The 22,588-nt window shown below is 37.0% G+C and overlaps 2 protein-coding genes across 4 annotated transcripts in view; both read left to right on the top strand.

The window, feature by feature from the left end:
- Positions 1-9,932, top strand: part of TEX15 (testis expressed 15, meiosis and synapsis associated) — a 41,019-nt gene extending 31,087 nt beyond the window's left edge. Inside the window, exons 8-10 of one of the 3 annotated variants that reach the window (XM_039333653.1) lie at positions 1,838-1,899; positions 3,897-4,543; positions 9,328-9,932. In XM_039333653.1, the coding sequence (XP_039189587.1) occupies positions 1,838-1,899; positions 3,897-4,543; positions 9,328-9,419 (801 nt within the window). In that variant the 3' untranslated portion in view covers positions 9,420-9,932. Of the gene's footprint in view, positions 1-1,837; positions 1,900-2,731; positions 3,865-3,896; positions 6,169-9,327 lie in introns of those variants that run through there. The other 2 variants (XM_039333652.1, XM_039333654.1) reach the window with 2 other exon arrangements.
- A 792-nt stretch (positions 9,933-10,724) lies between these two features.
- Positions 10,725-22,303, top strand: PPP2CB (protein phosphatase 2 catalytic subunit beta). The gene is made up of 7 exons (XM_039333517.1): positions 10,725-11,073; positions 15,417-15,626; positions 17,425-17,598; positions 18,683-18,772; positions 18,978-19,139; positions 20,131-20,249; positions 21,670-22,303. Exons 1-7 carry the CDS (start codon positions 10,972-10,974, stop codon positions 21,740-21,742), a joined length of 930 nt encoding a protein of 309 aa, XP_039189451.1. The 5' UTR covers positions 10,725-10,971; the 3' UTR covers positions 21,743-22,303.
- Positions 22,304-22,588: the final 285 nt, after the last annotated feature.

Here is a 22,588-nt window from a genome sequence, read left to right as displayed (position 1 = left end):
TTATTTGTAAAAATAAAGGCAGGATACAAATAAATAAATATCCAGATAATGCAGTAAGTAAAGCAATGAAACTTAAAAGATTAGTTGTGTGTAGAAGTTCTAACTTTACCAAAATGAACTATAGTTAGGACCCCCAATGTATGTCATGGCCAATAGCCTATTGAACAAAGTCTGATTATTGCAGTAGGCAAGCAAAGATTGTCCTATTATCCATACAGCAGAGGTGTCAAACTCAATTTCATTGAGGGCCGATCAGCATTGCGGTTGCCCTCGGGGGGCCGGGTGGGTGTGGCCTACTGGGTGGGTGTGGATGGAATGAGTGTGGCCTACTGGGTGGGCATGGCCAGCTCTACATCATTCGCGTCAAGGGTGCCTGTGGGGGCCTGGGCAGGAGTGGGACAGATCTGAGGGTCTCTGGCAGAAAGGTGGGACCAGGACAGAGCCCATCAAGCCGGATATGTGAAGTAAGTGAGGGCCATTTGCTGGCCACTTTCAGGCGATGGTGCATTTCTTCATTCCTCACAAAGGGTGACACCTCCCCAGCATGCACCCAGGGGGCGGGGCCAATGCGGCAGGGGCTGGTTCCTCGCTGTTTCCAGACAGTCTTGTGGAGCTAAGACTGAATGTGTTTCAGCATAGATGGCCACCCCAAAATTGTACATTGGCTCCTGGCCGGCCAGGGCCAATGCAGCAGGGGCCGTTCCCTCACTGTTTCCAGGATAGCTGTGCAGGCCACATGAAACCACTTTGCAGGCCACATCCGGCCCCCGGGCCTTGTGTTTGACATGTCTGCCATACAGTATTCCTAATCACTGTTGATTTCCCTGATAATGCCTGATTTTTTTGAATTGGAGCAGTGGAACCAGTGAAGAGAAAAAAATAATTCTTTAGAACAGAGATGGACAAGTTTCAGATTTTTAAGATTATACTGCTGGTAGGTACACTGGATAGAAACATTGGATTATATTTTGTCATCATTATTTCTGCTTAACAACAGAACAGAATAACAGAAATATTTAAAATATTTTATACACTGTACTAGTAAACCTACACACCTTGCCTAAACCCTTGTCTTATGTAACTTGAAAATACTGTCTTTCTTGAGATTACGAGAAATTATTTCTTAATTTTATCTCTGATATACCTTCCAGAGGTATCAAGCTACATCCATAGTTTTCAGAATGGCAGGTTTGGAAGTTTGAAGGTTGATAACACACTTTTTGTTCCTTCTTTTTTTCCTCAACAATTCTACACATTCCTTGAAATAAGTTATTTGGATTTCTTTGTTTTGACATAACTGATGTTAGATCTACAATTACTGGACTAAGAATGGCTCCCAGCATTCTCTGTGAAGTGAAAAGCTTTGTAGTGGCTTTATTTTCAACTACGTAGGTTTCTTGTTATAATTCATTCCCACTATCTTTTACTGGCTCTATTTGCATCCATATGACTCACAGATTTTCTTAATTGTCCTGACCCTGGAAATTGTACAGCCAACATTCTATGCAGACATATGTTAATATCAAATTTCTTACCCTGAATATGTTTCCCAAGGTTGAGACCCTAGAATATATTTTTATTTTATTATTAATTTTATATCAACGCTTCCGTTTACTCATGACACAACTTGGAATTTCCTTAACCAATATCTTCAATTATTACAGTTTTTATATTAAAGAACTTTTTAATTGCTGTGAAAATGCATTATTGCAACTCCAGGAAAAAATGAAAGCTACAAACTTATTTTGCAACACAAGCATATGCAGAGCATTGGTAAAGAAAACAAAAACACATACCATAATTAATTCAGTTTATATTGCTATTTTTAACCTCTTAGGTAGCTGCTTCGTTGATGACAACTATCAAGATAGATGAAAAGGAAGTCAACAGAAACATGAGGTATACATAATAAGTGTAAATATTGATTTAATAGAAAAAAACACCTAATGCATTTGTTTACAACTTTTATTATTTCACTTTTAAACTTCTGTTCAAAAAATGTACTTGGATAAGACTGGGGTCCAACAATACATCAGCAATTTTTTCTTCCTGCTGCAGCCTTTTTCTTCTTTCCTCTCCCACATTTATATGGGAATAAAAATTGCCAGTTTGATTGAGGAATGCAGTTTCATGAGTGAAAATTGCATTGTACTAGGAATCTTACTAGTAGTTCCCAATAAGTTATTTTTATTCCACTTACATAGAGTAACATAAATGGATTTCACAAATATATGCCGGATGGCTGAAGGAGAAAACAAAAAGAGGTTACTGACTTTCTGTGTTAAGACATTCCACCATTTAAAACATACAGCAAGTAGATTTTTATTTTAAAACTCTCATTTAGGATTTTTTTTCCAAATTTTATCATTATTGTGTAACCTTAAATATCCTTTATTTTGGGGTGACATGTTTAAATATGTGGCTAATAGCAAACATGGCAATATTTATGATTCTCTTTGAATCTAATTTCAAAACGAGTTCTAGAGCTAAAATAATCTTCAATCCTCTTGATAATGGCTTACACTGCAGAAAATCAATCTGTAATTTGTTTTAACTTCTTGATGGTGTTCACTGACATCAACCATAGTGCTGATATCCCTGAGCATTGAGCAATGTCCATTAAAATTTGTGTTTTACCATAAGAAATAAGCCCCTGAGTCTGGACTGATGCTCATGGTTTGGCTTTTTGAAATCCTCCATGGTTCCATTTTGTCTCCTTTATCAAATCTAGATGAAGCCTCTGGAGTGTAGCCACAAATTTGGAATATGGTATCAGCAATCTGTATCCTTCATCTCTCCTTCTCAGGAGCTTCCAGAGAAGTAGTGGGCAAATTAAATCAATTACCTGGAAGCAGTGAAGTATTAGAAAAATGCTTATAAATAAATTAAATCTAATCCTAAAAATGTGTAGGCAATGCTGTCAAGGCATTATGTACATGGAGGTTCTCAGTCATCCAGGTCATGGTTGTCCCAAAGGAGCTTTCAAAAAGGCAATTGGACTTTCTTGATTTTTCCTGAAGATTTAACGCTCCAGAGTGTTAACAACTGGCTGACTGCAAACAGTATAAATTCTTTCCATTCCCTACCAGTTAGTTAGAACTGAAGAAGCTTCTTGTATGAGAACTGAAATGTCTTCAAGAAAAATCAAGGAAGTCCAGTTGCCTTTTTGAAAGTACTTTTGGGTCAAGGCATTATGTTATACTGTATGCAGAATTTACTCTCTTAAGAGCTAGGGTTTCTGCTTGGTTTTATTGTTGAACAATGTGGGTAAGCCAGCAGTGCTGTGTTTTGCAGTCTTGGCTACTTCATTATCTTCATAAAAAGAAACAGAACAAGATGCTGTACAAATAATCTGATCATAATGAAGTTTGTTTACTCTTCTGTTTTCTGTATGGAGTTCTATATTGTAAAGAATTTGGAAATTTCAGGATGCAGAATAAGATCTACTGTATTGATCATGGTGTGCCTGTATTGTATATTGATTGCTCTCCTTTTTCACAAACCAGCTCAAGGGAAGTGTTCACACAACTAATTTAAAACATAATTTATTTAATATAATGTGTGAATTCAGGCAGTATAGTTTGCTTACATGTATGAGTTTTGGTTCTTGATATTTGCAGTTTAAATTTAAAACATTATTTATATAGGCCTGATCTGCAAAACTTTAATGCCTCATTCTGGGTTCATAAATATAAAGACAGCAGTTTTAATGAATTCCAGAAAACCCTACGGTTTTAATGTGTTGTAGTGAATTATTTTCTTCATAGCACTTCTGAGACATTTGAAGAATTGAGAAGCTGATTTTACAGAGAAGGATATTTTAATATTCCACCCTTTTGATATTGTAAAAATTACTTCAAAAATTGTAGGAAATTAATCTGATGTTTGTTTTGCAGAAACAATGGAAAGTGTAATTCCTCAGAAGGTGAAGGACCACAGTTAAGAACTCCACTGGAAACCCAGTATAGAAACAATAGGAATTTGAGAGAGAAAACACCAATCACATTTTCACAGTTAAAAGCTGCTTATCCCTATGAACATATTCATGCTTCACCAAATACCTCAGAACTCAAATTCAATAATGCAGATGCATTACCAATTCAGCAAAATTTGCAAGATCTAAAAAATGTCAAAGAGGGAAGAAAAACCTATCAGAATGCAAAGGAACATGATGAATATTTTTCATCCTATAGTGATATAAATAAATGCATGTCTGTATCTCCAGTGAAAGTTCAGAGATCTCCTGAAGAAGCTATTAGCTCAGTGGAAAAATTAGGTGAAGGTGATTTTCTACCAGCCACAAAAAATGCACAGCAAGACTTAAAATCAGGTGTTTTTCAAAATTATTCAAATGTAGAGTCTAAATGCCACATAGGCATTAGTTTATGTCCAGACAATAGTGCAAATAGTGAAAAATCTGAAATTCCCAAATACCCATCCCCATATAATTCAGAATCCTCAATGGTGACAGAATTAAATAAATCCATGGAACAGCGAAGTTTCCAGTCCGAACCTTCTTTCAGTGACAATATCCAAAATTGTGGTGAGTGGTCTATTAGTCAAAATGAATATTTTGAGGGAACTTCTATGCACATATGTAGGACTGTCTATCCTTACTATTCTTGGTACTTCTGTCAAACTAGTAATTCCCACTTAGTAACTCAGACTTACCAAGAATTGAATTCCTATGAAATATATCCATTAAATCCTGCAGTGTCTGCAACTGCATGTATTGTGAATACTGCATACTCCGGTAGGTTTCATACACAGACCATTAGTCACTTTGGTGTTAGAGAATCACAAAGTTTTAACATTGCACAGGTCTATCCAATGCATGGGTACTTCAGTTCCATAGCAGCTTATCCATACAGTTATCATCAGCAGCAAACATGGTATGAAGAAACTTGGCCTTTGTCACATGCTGTTTTTCCATATCCTTCCAATACTGGTTTGTGAAACAATGCCATTCAATAAATATTATATCACCAGTATTTCTGGAGGTGATATTTTTGGAATGACAGTTAATGATTGTCAACATCTTTTTGTCTGGCAAAGATAAAATCCAGTTAGGTTCAAGTTATGACACAGGGATGGTGAATTGGTTCAAGCTTTTTAGGTTTCTTCTTACATAGTAGCACAGCCATGACTGTATGGAAGAAATAATACCGACCAATATATTTGTTAAATTTATTTGCCGCCTATCTCGCCATGAGGCTATTCTAGGTGACTTAACAATAAAAAGGAAGAAATGAAAAGAGTGTAAACAGAAATAAAATAGAACAATAAAATCAGTGAAAAAACAATGGGTATACAACAGTATGATAATTCTAATATAGAATTCTAATATATTACAAGAAGCATTTCCCAGCAATTATTTCAAAACCACACAAGCCCCATTTATCTTCAACTAGGAAGTGAATTAGATACCTCCAGTTTACTATTCTGAATTCATCTTGCAATGTTAATAAAGCATTTGCAGGGAAAAAAATAATTATAGATTTCTTGATTCTTGTGCTCTAATACTTTGCTCTAGATACTTGTGTTTAACCTTCTTTCCATAAATCAGAAAAAAATGTTGATCTGGGAGAGTAGCCTGATCAGTAGTTAGAGAAAAAAAAACATCTACACCCATCATTTTTATTCCATCTCAGTAATACAGGCTTGGAAACGCTACATATTTACTAAGGTAGCACATATTTCTGCTCTAAAATTGATCCCTGTGTCTTTTAATGTAAAAGTGATGTAATAAATCACCCTCAGCTGCCTGACAAAATTTGTCTCATTTGTTATAAGAAAAATTGCAAATGGTCTTTAATTTGTTTAACTAAAATATTAGCCATAGGATGAGCAGATAAACATATAGAAATGAAGGCAGAATCCAGCATTAGGCAAGAGTTTGTTTTGCACTGAAATGCTTGCAGAATCTTTGAAGGATTTTGTGTAATACAGATGACAATGTGGAAATTACCAGTATACTTGAAAAGGCAAAACAAAAAAGAAATGATTCAGAAATAGCTGAACTCAGAAGAGATAAAAGATAACCAGAAGAGTTAATAAAAGATAACTCAGAAGAGATAAAAGATAAAAGGTCACCACGATGTAAAAAAGATGTTGAGACTCTAGAAAGAGTACAGAGAAGAGCAACAAAGATGATTAGGGGACTGGAGGCTAAAACATAAGGAACGGTTGCTATAATTGGGTATGTCTAGTTTAACGAAGAGAAGGGCAAGGGGGGACGATAGTAGTATTCCAATATCTCAGGGGCTGCCATAAAGAAGAGGGAATCAAGCTATTTTCCAAAGCACCTGAAGGCAGGACAAGAAGCAATGGGTGGAAACTAATCAAGGAGAGAAGCAACCTAGAACTAAGGAGAAACTTCCTGACAGTGAGAACAATTAATCAGTGGAACAGCCTGCCTCCAGAAGCAGTAAATGCTCCAACACTGGAAGTTTTTAAGAAGAGACTGGACAGCCATTTGTCCGAAATGGTGTAGGGTTTCCTGCCTGAGCAGGGGGTTGGACTGGATGACCTCTAAGGTCCCTTCCAACTTTACTATTATTATTATTATAAAGATATCCCTGCAAAATTTATTCTACTAGTCGTAGCCTCTTTAGGGGGTGATCTCATCTCTGTTTCTTGAAGCCAGTGCTGTTTGAAGATGTTTCCATAGTCTTCCCACCAAAGTGGTATCTATTTATCTACTTGCATTTACATTCTTTTGAACTACTAGATTGACAGGAGCTGAGGGAAGTGACAGAAGCTCACTCCATCACACAGTGGTAGGACTCAAACTGCCAAAGTATAGACCTTTTCCAGTGTCTTTTAAGCCACTATGCCTACTTTTCAGAAGAGAGAGAAGTAGAATTACACATAGCATGAATTAAACTACAAGTGTGGACCATATCCATTATATCACTGTACAACAGAAAAAAGATTTGTGAGAATACAGTGAGAATAACATCACTTAACGTTCATATGTTTGCTTTATTTTCAAAGATTTAACAATGGACATTCTTTTTGTATGACAACCTTTCTGACCAATATTTTGAATAGTCTGTGAAATGCTTACTTAGATCTTTGATATAAGACCGTCACCTATTATTTCCGATAAGACTGCCAGTGAAAACTTTTAAGAGAAAGTCAAACCCATGAATGTTTCATAACCATATGGTACAAGTAGTCCATGTGTTATCATGGCAACTGGAACAAAATTACCATTGCTAAGTGATGTGGTCATAAAAGTGTCAATAGCGACATGGTTCCAGCAGTCCTTTTGCCATCATTAACTGAGAGCTCACAAGGTCATTTTGTTTTGCTTCTGGGGAAGCCAAAGGAATGTGGAATCAATGATCATACGATGTCAGCAATATCATTGTGAGTGGGTGCTATGTGCCTGGATTGCAATCATATGACCATGGAAACAATGCAACTGTTAAACCTCCCAAGGTTCAGTAAGTCCCTCTGGTTCAGCACTGTCGTAAGTTTGAACAGCCACTGAACAAGTACCCAAGTACTTGTACGATTAAGACTACATTGGGTTGTTGGTATGTTTAATCAAATGAAACAGGAGGTCTGGTTTTAGACTTGACTTGTCCACACAATAAAATTTTGAAATCCCATTGCATTTTAGTGGATTTAAATACTGGTATGCATTGAACAGTGCCTAGAGGCTGTGGAATATCTCTGCTTCATGAGCTGCATTGGTTACCTGTTTGCTTCCGGGTCCTATTCAAGGTGCTGGTTTTAACCGTTAAAGCCCTTAAAGGGATGGGGTTGGGTTATCTAAAAGGGACCAACTCCAAAGATATCTGCTCATCCTATCAGATCAGGTAGAGAGGGCATTATGCAGATCCCATTTTGTGGTTAATTATGCTGAGGGTCCTAGGAGATGGGCCTTCTCTGCCATCTTCTCCACCCTACAGAACATTCCCCAACCCCAAAGTCGCCTTAGCTCTATTAGAAATCTTACCAGGTTCATTTCTGGACTAGGAATAAAATATGCAGGCAGATGAGAAACCTTGCCTTTGTTCCTTGAAAGTGTGAGCCAAGGTAACGCCCTTTAGGAATTCCACAAAAATGTATCTAGCAAGTGCTCCAAGAGGGAATGCTTTGGTTAGGCTTTCTGCTGAGTTGCAGTTTCCTCTTGTTTAGCATTTGTTGATTGAAAATGGTGGTCTCTGGAGTAAGGACTTTTTTTTTCTTATTTGATTAAAGGGAACTCAGGTTAAGTTCAAACTGGGAGCAACATTCACTGGATTTGATTGGCATTTCCTGTTACTTTTTAATCTGTCTAGAACCTGTTCTAATTTGTGATTTTGGAATTTTTGTCCTGATTGCAGAGGGAAGAACGTGTAAAGCAGGCATGTCAAACTGCTGGCCCATGGGCCAGATGCGTCACACTGAAACCACACCCACTCCATTGCCGGCAATGGGGAAAAAGTCACGATACATCACACGACATCACATGTCGTCGGGAGTTTGACATGCCTGGAGTAGAGAGGAAGGACTTGATTTCCTTTACACAGCTCCATCTCTATCAATGTTCAGGAAGTCCCTCAAAATATGGTTATTGTATCAGTCCTGGGGGTACTAGGGGAGCAGTGAAATTCTAATATGGCTCCCATACTGCAGTTAATATTTGTTTGTGCTTTGCTATGTTTTTTTTCTTTTAATAATGACATTTATATTTTAATAATCATTCTTCTTATATATTTATTGTTTTAACTAAATTGTTACATGCCACCCAGAATCTCTTTTTGCAAGTTGAACAACAATATAAATTTGATATAAATATTATTTCAAGCTGCAGTTGTTATATGTTGCTACCAAATTGCTAGCCAGGCGCCCATGAAGTGCTAAACAAACAATCTCTAATTCAGGATAATAGGTGAAGATGACAAAAAGATGACAAATATTACTATCTTTAACCTGTAAAGGACAATCAATATTATAGCCAGTCTGATGTTAATACCTGAGAAGGGTCTAGAACAGACATGTCAAACTTGCGATGTCACGTGACGTCACACGATGTATCGGAGCTTTTTTGCCATTGCCGGCAATGGGGTGGGTGCAATGGGGTATGATGAAACCGGCCTGCGGGCTGGCAGTTTGACACCCCTGGTCTAGAATATATCACATAGCAAATGGTATATAAATATATTTAAAACAATGCATTGATAATAGTATTAGGAATCCACATGGATTCAATTGCCAGACTAATTTTATTTCACTTGTTGATTAATGTCAGTAGTTGATAGTGGGAATGTGGTAGGCAGGATATATCTTGATTATAACAAAACCATTGACAAAATATTATTTCTCTTGAAGAGCAACTGCCTCTTCCCAGTCTCATCTGGCTGAGCAAGAGGGGTATGCTGTGGGGTCCTGTCTGCAAAGGAGTTCCAGCTAAGGGGACCTAACAGCCTGTCCTTTCTACTATGGCTCCTGCCCTCTGGACCATCATTCTGCTTGAAGTGAGATTGGCCCCATCCCTGCTTGCCTTCTGGAAAGGCCTGAAAATAAGATTTATTCATCAAACCTGTGTGGAGCCAGCAAAATAGTTGTGTGATGTCGTGACAGTTGATCTCTCGCTATCTTGCGGTTTTGTATTTTTCTGCTTGAGTGTATTGCAATTTTATTGTTCATGTATTGTACGACTCCCAGAATCACATTTTGTGAGATGGGCAGCTATATAGATTTGCTAAATAAATAAAATTTCTGATTAGCAAGCTGAATAGCACATGTCTGGCTTGAAACGTTTCAAAGAAAGCTCATTAAACTTAAATGAGTTATACAAATGTAGGTGCTATACTTTTTGATCCTGGGCCTGGTATTCAATATTTTCATTAATTACTTGAAGAGGTGCTTATCAAAGTTGTAAATGGCCCCAAACTGGCTGGGATATGAAATTATCTTAATAAAGTTGTAAGAAACACCGTGTTTTTGTTCGTTTCTGTTTAGGAAAAAGAAATTTGAATGAGTATAGGTCGGAATCAAGCTGGTTAAGTACATCTGAAAAATTTTAGTTGATAACAAAAATAATACAAATCAGCACTGGCATTGCTACTAAAAAGCTAAGTTGAGCCTAACTCCTGGTGATATCAATAATACATTAATGTAGATTTTAGGGTAATATTTATTGCTTTCTACCAATGTGTTTTGGAACAGTGTCAACCTAATCTTTTCTGATGAATTTCTCTCCAAGTATTAATTACGTCACATCCACTTAATTAACACAGTCTGCAATATGGAAACGTTGCTTTAAAATACAAAGATACTACAATGAATCTTCAGGAGAGTTGGGATGCCTTCAACAGAACTAGGTACTGTATTCTGCTAAAACTTGAAAACAAATTCAGACTCCTGAGGTCAAGGCACAGATATTACTTTCACTTTATATTTCCCCTTTGTTCCTACTATATATATATAGTAGGGGTGCTATATAGTAGGGGTGCTTATGCTTCAGAAACTGGTTGGAAGAACTGCTCGGGTAGCCTGGTTGGATCCACTTAATACCTAAATTACTAACAAACCGGCTATTGCAGCTTGGGCTGCGGTCCCAGAAATACTTCCCCCACGTTTCCTTCTACCAAGCAGGCGCGGCGCTCGGCTCGAAAGTTCTATCTGCAAGAGTTGAGTCCTCCGGCTCGAAGGGGTCGCTATCACCCTGTTGACGTGAGACGTAAAGCGGAAGAGCGCAATGCCGTGGTCGTCGGCGTCCGCCATTACACGGTGCCGGAGAAAGAAGGAGGGAGGCCTAGACTCTCGCGCGCCGTGTGGAGGCGGGCGGTTGGGCATCTGCCCGTTGGTCCCTCCCCTTTTCCTTCCTTCCGCTCGACGGCGACGGCGGCCTTCCCTTCCCCTCGGTCTCACTCTTGCTGCTTTTGGGCCTCCTCGAAGCACGCCGCCCTGGCTTCGCCGCCGAGCGCTCTCTTGCCTCAAAACTGAGCTGGCGGCAGGCGGCGGGCCGGCATGGAGGACAAGAGCTTTACCAAGGAGTTGGACCAATGGATCGAGCAGCTCAACGAGTGCAAGCAGCTGAGCGAGAGCCAAGTTCGGACCCTTTGCGAGAAGGTGGGTCCCGCGGAATGCGGAAACGGGCCCTGGGCTGGGGGGTCTGCTCCACTCTGGACCCTCGCTCGGCGCCATCCGAAAAACAACGTCAATGGGAGCAAGGGAAGGGTGGAAAAGAGAGATGAGAATTACTTCACAAAAGGCGTTGTTTTGTTTCTGTCTGCTAGTAACCTAAGGGTCTTGTAGAACAGGCTCCGAGAGCCAAGGCAACAGTTCCAAGTATACCGAGATGGAGAAAATGTTCAGAACTGTGTGATTTTTATCAAGAAAGGTTTTGCCTGCGTGATATAAATCGAAAGCTTAAAGAATCATTCTCAGACGGCATTTTATCCTCTGCTTTTAATGTAAAAAAAAATAGGCACACGTTGTAGCCGTTGTCTTCCTGAGAATGTTTTTTGTCCCTATTGTTCTTAGAATCTTGTTTCTGAGATGTTGTCTGCGATCAGCAAAAATCGACATGGGGAGTCTTACATTTCTGTTTTGCCAGTTGACAGGTATGAATGGAGAGGCAAGGTCAGGCAGGATGGAATTGATTGAAAAACCGTGGAATGATCTCTGTGATCCACGGTATAGAAGACAAAATGCATAAAAATGAGTGGGATAAATTTTCCCAAAGGTAGCTCTTCAAAATGTCATTTATCTACTCTCACTTTTTATTTCTGATTTATAAACAGCCCTGACATTTGTTGGAGGAGGATAAATGGAACACTCTCATGGGACTTCCTGCACCATAATAAAATAATGAGTATCCAGGAAGAGTTTAACATTCTTTTAATTAAATATGGAGTTGGAAAACAGCTTATGAAAAGATCATAATAATGCCTCTAGATTACTTCCCTTTATTTTTTTTCTTGCATATATTTAAAACACTGAAGATTCACAGATTTTAATTTGTTTAAACACACAATTCTTATTTACACAAACTGTGAACACCATAGTACATGTTATATTTATAGGTAGAGCTACTAAAAGATTAACAGGGTACATTGGTTGTGTACTTGGTGGCAACTGATGATTCAGTCATCTTCATTTGTGTAACATTCCCATCTAATATCAAGATGAGGCATATGTAGGATCCAGTGCATTTGAAGAATTTTTATTCAAAATTATACTCTTTTTAGTTGCCAATGGTAAATAAAATTGCTTTTACTGAAATGTCAACTACAAGTAGTCCTTGACTTATGACCACAATTGAGCCCAAAATTTCTGTTGTCCATTGAGACATTTGTAAAGTGAGTTTTGTCCCATTTTCTGACCTTTCTTGCCACAGTTGTTAAATGAATCACTGCAGTTGATAAGTTAGTAACATGGTTGTTAAGTGAATCTGGCTTCCCCGTTGACTTTGCTTGTCAGAAAGTGATCACAGGACACTGCAACTGTTATAAGTATGAGTCAGTTGCCAAGAGTCTGAATTTTGATCACATAATCATAGGAATACTGTAAAGGTCGTAACTGAAAAACTGTCATAAGTCACATTTTTCAGTGCCATTGTAACTTTGAACAGTCACTAAACAAACTGTTGTAAGTCAAGGACTACCTGTAATGTGGCTTTCTCTGTTCTAGTTAGGTTATTTCACTTAAATTCCAGGCTCAATTGTGGGCATAAGTCAAGACTACCTGTATAAATGCAGCAGTTGTTACTTTGCTCCCAAAGAAGGAATGAACATGAACTAGTAATAGTTGATATACCGTAGAAACATGTAGACTTTCAAGTTATGCAGATTGATTTCTGTATAATTTAAAGTTTATTTTCATCTAATCTGGTTGGGCCAATATTTGACATTCCTTTATTTTTTTCTACCTGTTTTCTCTTTGCAATATTGGAACAGCATTTTTTAGCCATTTCTACAAAGGAACAGTAACCAAAAGTGCTACTGGTACAGGTTAACAATGTTAACATGATGTCTTTATCAACTCTGTTAATGAGATTAAATTTCATATATACTATCAACTTTAAAGAATTATTTTCAGACTGTGACATCAGTATAAAATGGGTTTATTTAGTTAATATTTTAAGATTATTCAGTATTATTTAAATGGTACTTTGCATACTTTGACCCAGGGATCTCCAATTTTTCATGCTAGTGGCATATTTAGAACATTAAAAGCATAACCAGTCACAACGTATTCATTTATCAGAAGTTAAATAGGTGAAGTAATACATTATCAGCCTCTCTAACAGCTGAGGATGCTCTCTACCACCTTTTACTTCTGTCTTTTATTGGGACAGGTAGATATATTCCAAACAGCTTTGGCTGTAGGCTGCTATTTTTATTTTCTAACAATATTTTTGCCCAGAAGCAACGTTGGAAATAAATTTGTGCTTAAGAGTATATGCAAAGAATTGCATATATTCTTTGTATATGTATGCATTTTGAAAATAAGCAACCTAAACAACAACTACAGCGCCCTAAAATCAGTTAACAAAGTATCAGTAGATTTATCCAAGGCCACATAGGCATCTCTATATACTGATACAGTTACCATAACAAATATGCCTGAAGTGTGTGAGTAAAAGTCATGTAGCATGGATCCTAATTACGGATGATAGAGCAAAAAGATATATAATTTTATCTTAGACTGCTGTTTCATAAAGGCATAGAATCAGTGCTAGGTTTTCAGTGTGATAAATGCAGTTTTGTTAAAGACCATACAGGAAATCCTTGACTTACAACCTATTCAGTGACCATTCAAAGTTAACAACAGCACTGAAAAAGTGACTTAGGATTGTTTTTCACACTTAACAACTGTTGCAGCATCCCCGTGATCATGCGATCAAAATTTGGACACTTGGTAATTGGCATGTATGTATGATGGTAGCACTGTCCCGAGGTCACACGATCACTTTTAGTGACCTTCTGATGAGCAAAGTTAATGAGGAAGCAAGATTCATTTGACTGTGTTACTACCTTAACAATTGCAGTAATTCAGTTAACGACTGTGGCAAGAAAGATCATAAAATTGAGCAAAACTCACTTAACAACAGTCTTCCTTAGCAATGGAATTTTTGGGCTCAATTGTGATTGTAAGTCAATGATTACCTGCATTGTGGAAGGTTGAGAACTGAATGAAAACCCTTCTGGTACACTCTGTCGCAAAACTATTTCAGTGTAGCCCTGGGAACTAACAGAGTAAACAAAAATTATTATTTAAAAAATTGTTTCAATTAAATTGATTTTTTTTAAATTTTAAATTGGCTTTTATCTTTAAAAATTATTAATAGCTTGGCATATTTCTCATTCTAAACATAGATGTATTTAGACATAGATATTTTCTGCTTAGATAGAGTTCCTTGCTAATCACATGGGTATTCATTTCAGATTTCTAGTTATAAATTTCAGAGATGGAGGAGAACCACTTTCACAATAAATAGTTATTAGTATTGTTGAAAAGAAATGTTTCTATTTAATTTGTAGAAATCATTAGGTAAGCCCTTAGACCAGAGTTCTGAATTGTGAAAACAGTTTTTTACAATTTTATGTCTAATGACATAAAAACAATGCTTTCATAATTTAATATTAATTAAAAATCCTTTAAGACCTAATAATAAAATTTTGATATAATAATGTGACTATTTTCCAATGAGAATTGGTACATTACTACATATGCAAATAAACTTAACATTTAAGATTTATTCAACCAAACCTTATTGTACTACTGTAATTTTGTCCTATTTCTAAAATGTGTAAGTGTAGTTTTTTCTAAACTAAGGAAAAAAATTACAGGCAGTATAATGGTAACTTTAGCTATTACACTCATTTAAGTAATATGTGTAGACCTATCAATGATTTATTAGATTTATAAATCATAATTTTCAAATCCAGTAATCCAATCCACTCTGGTTTTTATTGCTGGCAAATGGTTTGCTTGGGAGAAAAAAGTTCTAATTCCTAAAAACTAGTATCTTTTAAAAGTTACCATTGGTAAAAAAAAATAGTAGGTGGAAAAAAACAACAATGTTCTAGTTAGTGTTTAATTTTTTTGGGTGCCTTCAGTTTTTTAGCCTGTTGCTGATGAAATACAGGTTTGTATATACTGTTCATTTATAATTAAAACATTCCCTGAGTTTTTAAAATATATGTTGACTTTCATTCTCCTAATTTTATTAGGCTATCTTAATTTCCAGTTACAGGTAAGAAAATGAAATTGGAAGGAAACAAGTGGGTGAGCAAAATTATGAGTACAGTTGATGCTGAACAGGATTTTGAATCTCTGTAACATGAATTTATAGAAATATCCTAACATTTCTCTTAGGAATTTTTCTTGAAGTTTGTTTAATTTAACTGTAAATCTAGGCAGGTTTCCCAGATGATCAGCTGCTTGTCTGTTTTTTCCCTTGTTAGGCTAAAGAGATACTAACAAAAGAATCAAATGTTCAGGAGGTTCGTTGCCCTGTCACAGTGTGTGGGGATGTCCATGGGCAATTCCACGATCTTATGGAGCTTTTTAGAATTGGTGGGAAATCGCCAGATACAAACTATCTATTCATGGGAGATTATGTTGACAGAGGCTATTACTCAGTGGAAACTGTGACACTTCTTGTGGCATTAAAGGTGAGTTTGTAAAACTGAAGCTATTTGTAGTATTATTTTTTAGACTGGGTTTTTTTAGTATATATTATAATGTAATAATAATAATAGAATTGGAAGGGACCTTGGAGGTCTTCTACTCCAACCCCCTGTTCAGGCAGGGAACCCTATACCATTTCAGACAAATGGTTGTCCAATCTCTTCTTAAAAACTTCCAGTGTTGGAGCATTCACAACTTTTGGAAGCAGGTTGTTCCATTGATTAATTGTTCTGTCAGGAAATTTCTTCTTAATTCTAGGTTGCTTCTCTTCTTGATTAGTTTCCATCCGTTGCTTCTTGTCCTGCCTTCAGGCGCCTTGGAAAATAGCTTGACTCCCTCTTCTTTGTGGCAGTCCCTGAGATATTGGAATACTACTATCATGTCCCCCCTCGTCCTTCTCTTCATTAAACTAGACATACCCAATTCCAGCAGCCTTTCTTTATATGCTTTAGCCTCCAGTCCCCTAATCATCTTTGTTGCTCTTCTCTGTACTCTTTCTAGAGTCTCAACATCTTTTTTACATCGTGGTGACCAAAACTGAATGCAGTATTCCAAGGTTGGCCTTACCAAGGCATTGTAAAGTGGTATTAACACTTCATGTGATCTTGATTCTATCCCTGTTATTGCAGCCTAGCACTGTGTTGGCTTTTTTGGCAGCTGCAACACACTGCTGGCTCATATTTAAGTGATTGTCCACTAAGACTCCAAGATCCCTCTCACAGTTACTACTATTGAGCAAAGTACCCCCTATACTGTACCTGTGCATTTGGTTTTTCTTGCCTAAATGTGGAACCTTATTTATTTTACCATTGAATTTCATTTTGTTAGATAGTGCCCAATGTTCAAATCTATCAAGATCCTTCTGTATCTTAAGCCTATCTTCTGGAGTGTTGGCTATTCCTGCCAGCTTGGTGTTGTCTGTAAATTTGATGAGTTCCCCATCTATCCCCTCATCCAAATCATTGATGAAGATGTTGAAGAGCACTGGACCCAGAACAGAGCCCTAGGGCATCCCACTACATACTTCTCTCCATATAGATGCAGTTCCATTGAGGACCACACGCTGAATACGGCCTGTCAGCCAGCTATGAATCCATCTGGTGGTGATTCTGTCTAACCCACATTTTTCTATCTTATCAAATAGTAGATGGTGGTCTACTTTATCAAATGCCTTCCTGAAGTCCAAGTAAATTATATCCACAGCATTCCTCTGGTCCACTAATTTTGTCACCTGGTCAAAGAATGCAATAAGATTTGTCTGGCATGATCTGTTTTTGACAAACCCATGTTGGCTTTTAGTAATGATTTTGTTTGCCTCTAGGTGTTCACTGATTTGTTATTTGATTATCTTTTCCAGAATCTTCCCAGATATTGAGGTCAGGCTGATAGATCTGTAATTTCCTGGGTCCATTTTTTCCCCCTTTTTTAAAGATGGGAACTACATCAGCTCTTTTCCAGTCCTCCAATAGTTTCCCAGTGCTCCAGGATCTTTGAAAGATATAGTTCAGTGGTTCTGAGATTACATCTGCCAGTTTCTTCAGAACCTTGGGGTGTAATCCATCTAGTCCTGGTAATTTGAACTCATCTAGGGTGGACAGGTGCTCACTTATCATTTTCTTGCCTATTTTAATTTGTGTTTCTAATGTGTTTTTTATGATACTCTTTTTGATAGGTTGGACTATCAAATTATGTACAAAGGCATAAGCGTGCAACATGGGGTAAAATAATGTAACCAATTATATGGATGGATTATTACAATGTTTATTCTTTCTCTGTAATTAGGTGCGTTACCCAGAACGGATTACAATTCTGAGAGGCAACCATGAAAGCAGACAAATTACACAAGTATATGGATTTTATGATGAATGTCTGCGGAAATATGGAAATGCCAATGTTTGGAAATATTTCACAGATCTGTTTGATTATCTTCCTCTTACAGCTCTAGTAGATGGACAAGTAAGTAATGTTGGGCAACTATGTGGTCTCATTAGGTTTCATTAAATGAAGATTGATCATTTGATAAAACAATATAATTTAAATAATTATATTTGAACAATAAATGAGTACCTGATGTTGCCTTTTTTGTTACTCTTAGAAGTCTTTCTCAAGAATGATGCAGATGTGTGAAAGTTAGTGTAATAATTGTCTCATGGTAATATAATTGCCTGATGCTGTGCCTCAGATCTCACATCCTCAATTCATGTTATTAAATGAAAATGTCCATATTTATTTACAATACATTTATCCATAATAAAGAGTAAACATTCAGAAGACCATATGACTCTAGATCACGGGTGTCAAACTCACCATGTAACGTGATGTGTCGCGACATTTCACAACTTTTTGCATTGCCGGCAATGGGGTGGCATTACGGCTTTGGTATGATGAATCCGGCCCGTGGGCCGGCAGTTTAACACTCCTGCTCTAGATAGATATAACTTAAAATATTAATCTAAAATGTGCTAGTAATTAAAAATTTGAATACCCAGGAAGATCAGAAGTTGTACTAATTTTAACTACCGTACTTTCCGGCGTATAAGACGACTTTCGCGTTAAAATCGGCGCTGAAGTCGGGGGTCGTCTTATACGCCGAGTCGTCCTATACGCCGGAAATAACGGTAGTTTCCGGCGTATAAGATGACTTTCTAGGCATGTAACTCGGCGCCAAAGTCGGGGGTCGTCTTATACGCCGGAATATACGGTATACCTTATTGTTTTGCTTAAACTGAACAGTTGTTAAATGTAACGGTGGTTAGAGGGAAAAAGTCAATGTTATGAATTTCAAAGACAGTGTCTACTAAGCTAAGCTACAATTATCCACCGGCAATTAATGTCTTGACATTATGATTTAGATAATCCAAACCAAAGTAAAAATTGCCAACATCTTCCATATTGGTATGCTAGGAAAAGGGAAGGCTGCTCAGTTACACTGTCTTAGTTTGGTGGCCTTAAAAAATCAATCAAGAAATAAAGGTTTAAGGTAAACCTGCATATGTATAGCTTTAAAGAAGTTAAATCTTTCCATCTTTTCTCTTATTAGATCTTCTGCCTCCATGGAGGTCTTTCTCCTTCTATAGATACACTGGATCATATTAGAGCACTTGATCGTTTGCAGGAAGTTCCACATGAGGTAATATTATTGAAAATGACTTATGTTTTTATGGAGATTATGGTATTTTTCATATTGTTGAAGAATTTAAATTGTAGAATGTTAAAGCAAAGTATCATTTTTTTAGAATTGAAGGCACTAAAATTAATATAGAAGCAGCTGCTACTGTTCCTGTATATTGGAGTTATATACACATGTACACACTATTTTTTCCATTTTTAAATAGGGTCCAATGTGTGATCTGTTATGGTCAGATCCAGATGATCGTGGTGGCTGGGGGATTTCTCCACGTGGTGCAGGCTACACATTTGGTCAAGATATTTCTGAAACATTTAACCATGCCAATGGACTTACATTGGTGTCTCGGGCTCATCAACTTGTAATGGAGGTAAAATTATATTGTACCAATCAATTGAAGATTCAGTGCCTTATCTTTGGGCAAAAGAAAGTTTATAAAAAGGTTATCTATGGAGATTCTCAGTCATCCGGGTCATGTTTGTCCCAAAGGTGCTTTTTAAGGAGGCAACTGGACTTTGTTTTTCTTTGAAGACGTTTCCCTTCTCATCCAAGAAGCTTCTTCAGCTCTGATTAGATGGTGGGAAGTACAGTTTATATGAAGGAAGTAACGTGTAAATCTGAAATGGCAAAGGTGTTTCAGATCTGGCACAATTGCACTAGCTGTACCTCTCAGCAACCATGCCTTTTCTTAGTCGTGTATGATAGTCATGCATTCCCAAGTAAATACTTGTCACAGCAGTTATACTGTATTATTGTCTCTCTAACGTCTCCTGAACCGAAATGCATTTTTTGTAGTACCATGTTTGGCTATGCAAAATCACAGAAAAATTTAATTTTAAAGTGCTGACTGGTACAGTGAACATATAACTCTCATTGGAAGTATTTATCTGCCTTTGGATCAGAATATCACAGTATATATAGTCTCAGTATAATTGTTTTTTTTCCAGTAGGTTAAAGGTTAGTGTAATATGTATACGGGCAAATTTCAACTAATATATTAATCCAGTCTCCTCTTCAGATTTTTTAAATTCATTCCCCAGTCAATCCTGTAATATGTTTGCAATTATAAGTAGCTTTATATTTTACCAATCTTAATGGCATAACTTTTAAATGAGTGAATTGGAGCATTTTTTTAAAAGATGATTTGTTAGTGCTTCACAATACAAACCTAGGTCAAAGGTTTATGATATTAATGATCTAAAGAAAATATTTTAAAATAAGATTTTCATCTCGGAGTGCATTGTTAATGTTTTACATTTCAGTAAAGCCTATTTGCAAAAGATAAAGCAAGGCGTTTATTGGATATCTCTTAGTTAAGTCATGTATCTTGTTTTATTGAAACTATTTTTCTCCCCTTATAGGGCTACAACTGGTGCCATGATCGAAATGTAGTCACTATTTTCAGCGCACCTAATTACTGTTACCGTTGTGGAAATCAGGCTGCTATCATGGAACTAGATGATACTTTAAAGTATTCCTTGTAAGAACCTTCAGTTTTAACAAAATATATTTTAGCAGAAAAATAAGACTGTAAAATTAACCCAGTAGGTTATAATTTTGCAACAGAAAAATCAAACCAAATGAACTAAGGTAAATACTATCCAAATTTAGCATGGGATGTGCACAAATAGTTACTTTTTAACTAAACTGGTTGAACATGTTATGTGAACAGAGTTTGTGAAAGACATGATTGAAAACACACGAATTGGAATTTGCTGGTGTTTTCACATAGTTTTGATTAGGCAAGACAGCCTTTTAAAATAGGATTCACTAGAACAGGGGTAGTCAATCTTGGCTCTTTTATGACTCGTGGACTTCAACTCCCAGAATTCCTGAGCCAGCACAGCTGGCTCAGGAATTCTGGGAGTTGAAGTCCACGAGTCATAAAAGAGCCAAGGTTGACTACCCCTGCACTAGAACTTAAAATAACAGAATTGGAACAAGCCTTGGAGTTCTAGTCCAACACCCTGCTTGAGCAAGAAACCTTATACCATCCGGATTAAGTGGTTGTCCAGTCTCTTCTTAAGGGCTTCCAGTGATGAAGCACCCACAGTTTCTGAAGGCAAGCCATTCTACTGATTAATTGTTCTCACTGTCAGGGAATCTCTACTTAATTCTTAGTTCTAGGTTGGATCTGTTTGATACTCCTTAATTTTAGAGTTTTATAAAAAGTCATTTTAAATCTTTTAAATTGTACCTTTTGTTTCAGTTAGTGCAAAATATTTTCTTATGATTGTATTACAAATTAAACCTTCTCTTAATGCATGGTATTTAGTCCTATTATAAGGAGCTCAAAACAGAAGGCTATAGAGTACCTGAAAACAAGCTGTACGTGTCCCTTCCCAACAACATCCTAAGCTCAAGTAAAATAGCTGCATTTCAGCGTGTTTTTTTTCCCCAAGGATCTAGGTCAGGGGTCTTCAAACTTGGCACTTTTATGACTTGTGGACTTCGGCATGCCTGGCTGAGGAATTATGGGAGTTGAAGTCCACAAGCCATAAAAGGGCCAAGTTTGAAGACCCCTCATCTAGGTGGTTTTAAGTTTGGAATGGAAAGTGCTTGTCTGAGCTGCCAGTTGTTGCCAACCCACCCTTAAACACCCTGTCTGCTCAAAACCTGATAGAAATGTCTCAGATGTAATTATTACTTGTTGGCTTCCGACCCTCCTCTAGAGAACTCTCCTTCTCAAACCCTGCTTGTTTGTGGTAAAGCATCTTTTTACTCAAAACAACCCCTCTCTTAACTCATAAAACCTATTTTGACTCGATTATATGCATATAGATTACATAAATATAACATCAATATTAATATCCCTTACAAGCTGAGAATCACATATAAACAAGTTTATATGTTCATAATCAGTTAAAAGTAAAGGAAGTGGTTTTGTTTTCTTTCCACAGCCTTCAGTTTGATCCAGCACCTCGCCGCGGAGAGCCTCATGTTACTCGGCGTACCCCAGACTACTTCCTATAAACATCTCAGCCTGGCCTTCAGCAGTACTAGTATACTTGGCTTTTTTAAAAAGCAACAATTTATTTGATCAGTTGAGGTCTGTCTCAGCCTAAAGCCTCTTTATGGACCAAACTGTGCCAGAATGAGGATGAGCAGTTTTGAGCACAACGTAAGACTGACTTCACACACTAAACCGTTTATCAGTCAATCCAACAGCCAGTTTGCCTGCTGTAACTGTAGTAACTGGACTGTTCAGAGAGAAGAGGTAATTAATTTCTCCCTTTCTTGCTTATATGTACATTTTAGTTGTAGTGTTCAACTGGCATGTATTAACATTTTAAAGTTTAATGAAAATGTACAAACTAATGTCCCTCTTAAGCCTATTGCCCTCTATTTTATTGACATAAGTAACTTAACTGGAGAAAAGAAATCTCTTGGGAGTATATTGTCATAAGCTTTCTTTCCATTTAAACTAGGTTACTGTTCTGTGTTGATCCCTTTTTTCTGTATATTTGTCATGAAAGTGCTTGCATCTTATTGATGTATTTGAACAAATAAATCTGCAGATCATTATTCCAAACAGATGGATATGCTGAAATGGAATAATTTATCTGTTTGTGTTTCTCTTCAGCATGCATACAAATAATTATCTACTTCGTTGCATAATATATATATTTTGGTAAATGTAATCCAAGAGGGTAAAGAGTTCAGATTTAAACTAGTGAATTTAAAATAGTACACCTGAAATCTCAAGTTAAAATCTGTTTGAAATGAAGGGCAAAATGATGCTATAAACTTACTGAAGAATTTAACTGAGCATAAAATGCAAACAGCCTAATTCTCTTAACAGGATACAAGTGTAGCAAG

This window comes from Crotalus tigris, unplaced genomic scaffold (assembly GCF_016545835.1).
Source record: "Crotalus tigris isolate CLP2741 ecotype Arizona unplaced genomic scaffold, ASM1654583v1 scf7180000024506.7606697, whole genome shotgun sequence".
In the NCBI taxonomy this organism is placed as follows: domain Eukaryota; kingdom Metazoa; phylum Chordata; class Lepidosauria; order Squamata; family Viperidae; genus Crotalus; species Crotalus tigris.
Note: the sequence above shows the minus strand (reverse complement) of the source record. Positions and strands in the feature narration are given on the sequence as shown.

Excerpts from the sequence above, each read along its gene's own strand:
- PPP2CB (XM_039333517.1), top strand. The coding sequence starts at position 10,972 with ATGGAGGACAAGAGCTTTACCAAGGAGTTGGACCAATGGATCGAGCAG. Across the intron at positions 11,074-15,416 it reads TTCGGACCCTTTGCGAGAAG|GCTAAAGAGATACTAACAAA; the intron begins GTGGGTCCCGCG and ends TTCCCTTGTTAG. Across the intron at positions 19,140-20,130 it reads CTCATCAACTTGTAATGGAG|GGCTACAACTGGTGCCATGA; the intron begins GTAAAATTATAT and ends CTCCCCTTATAG.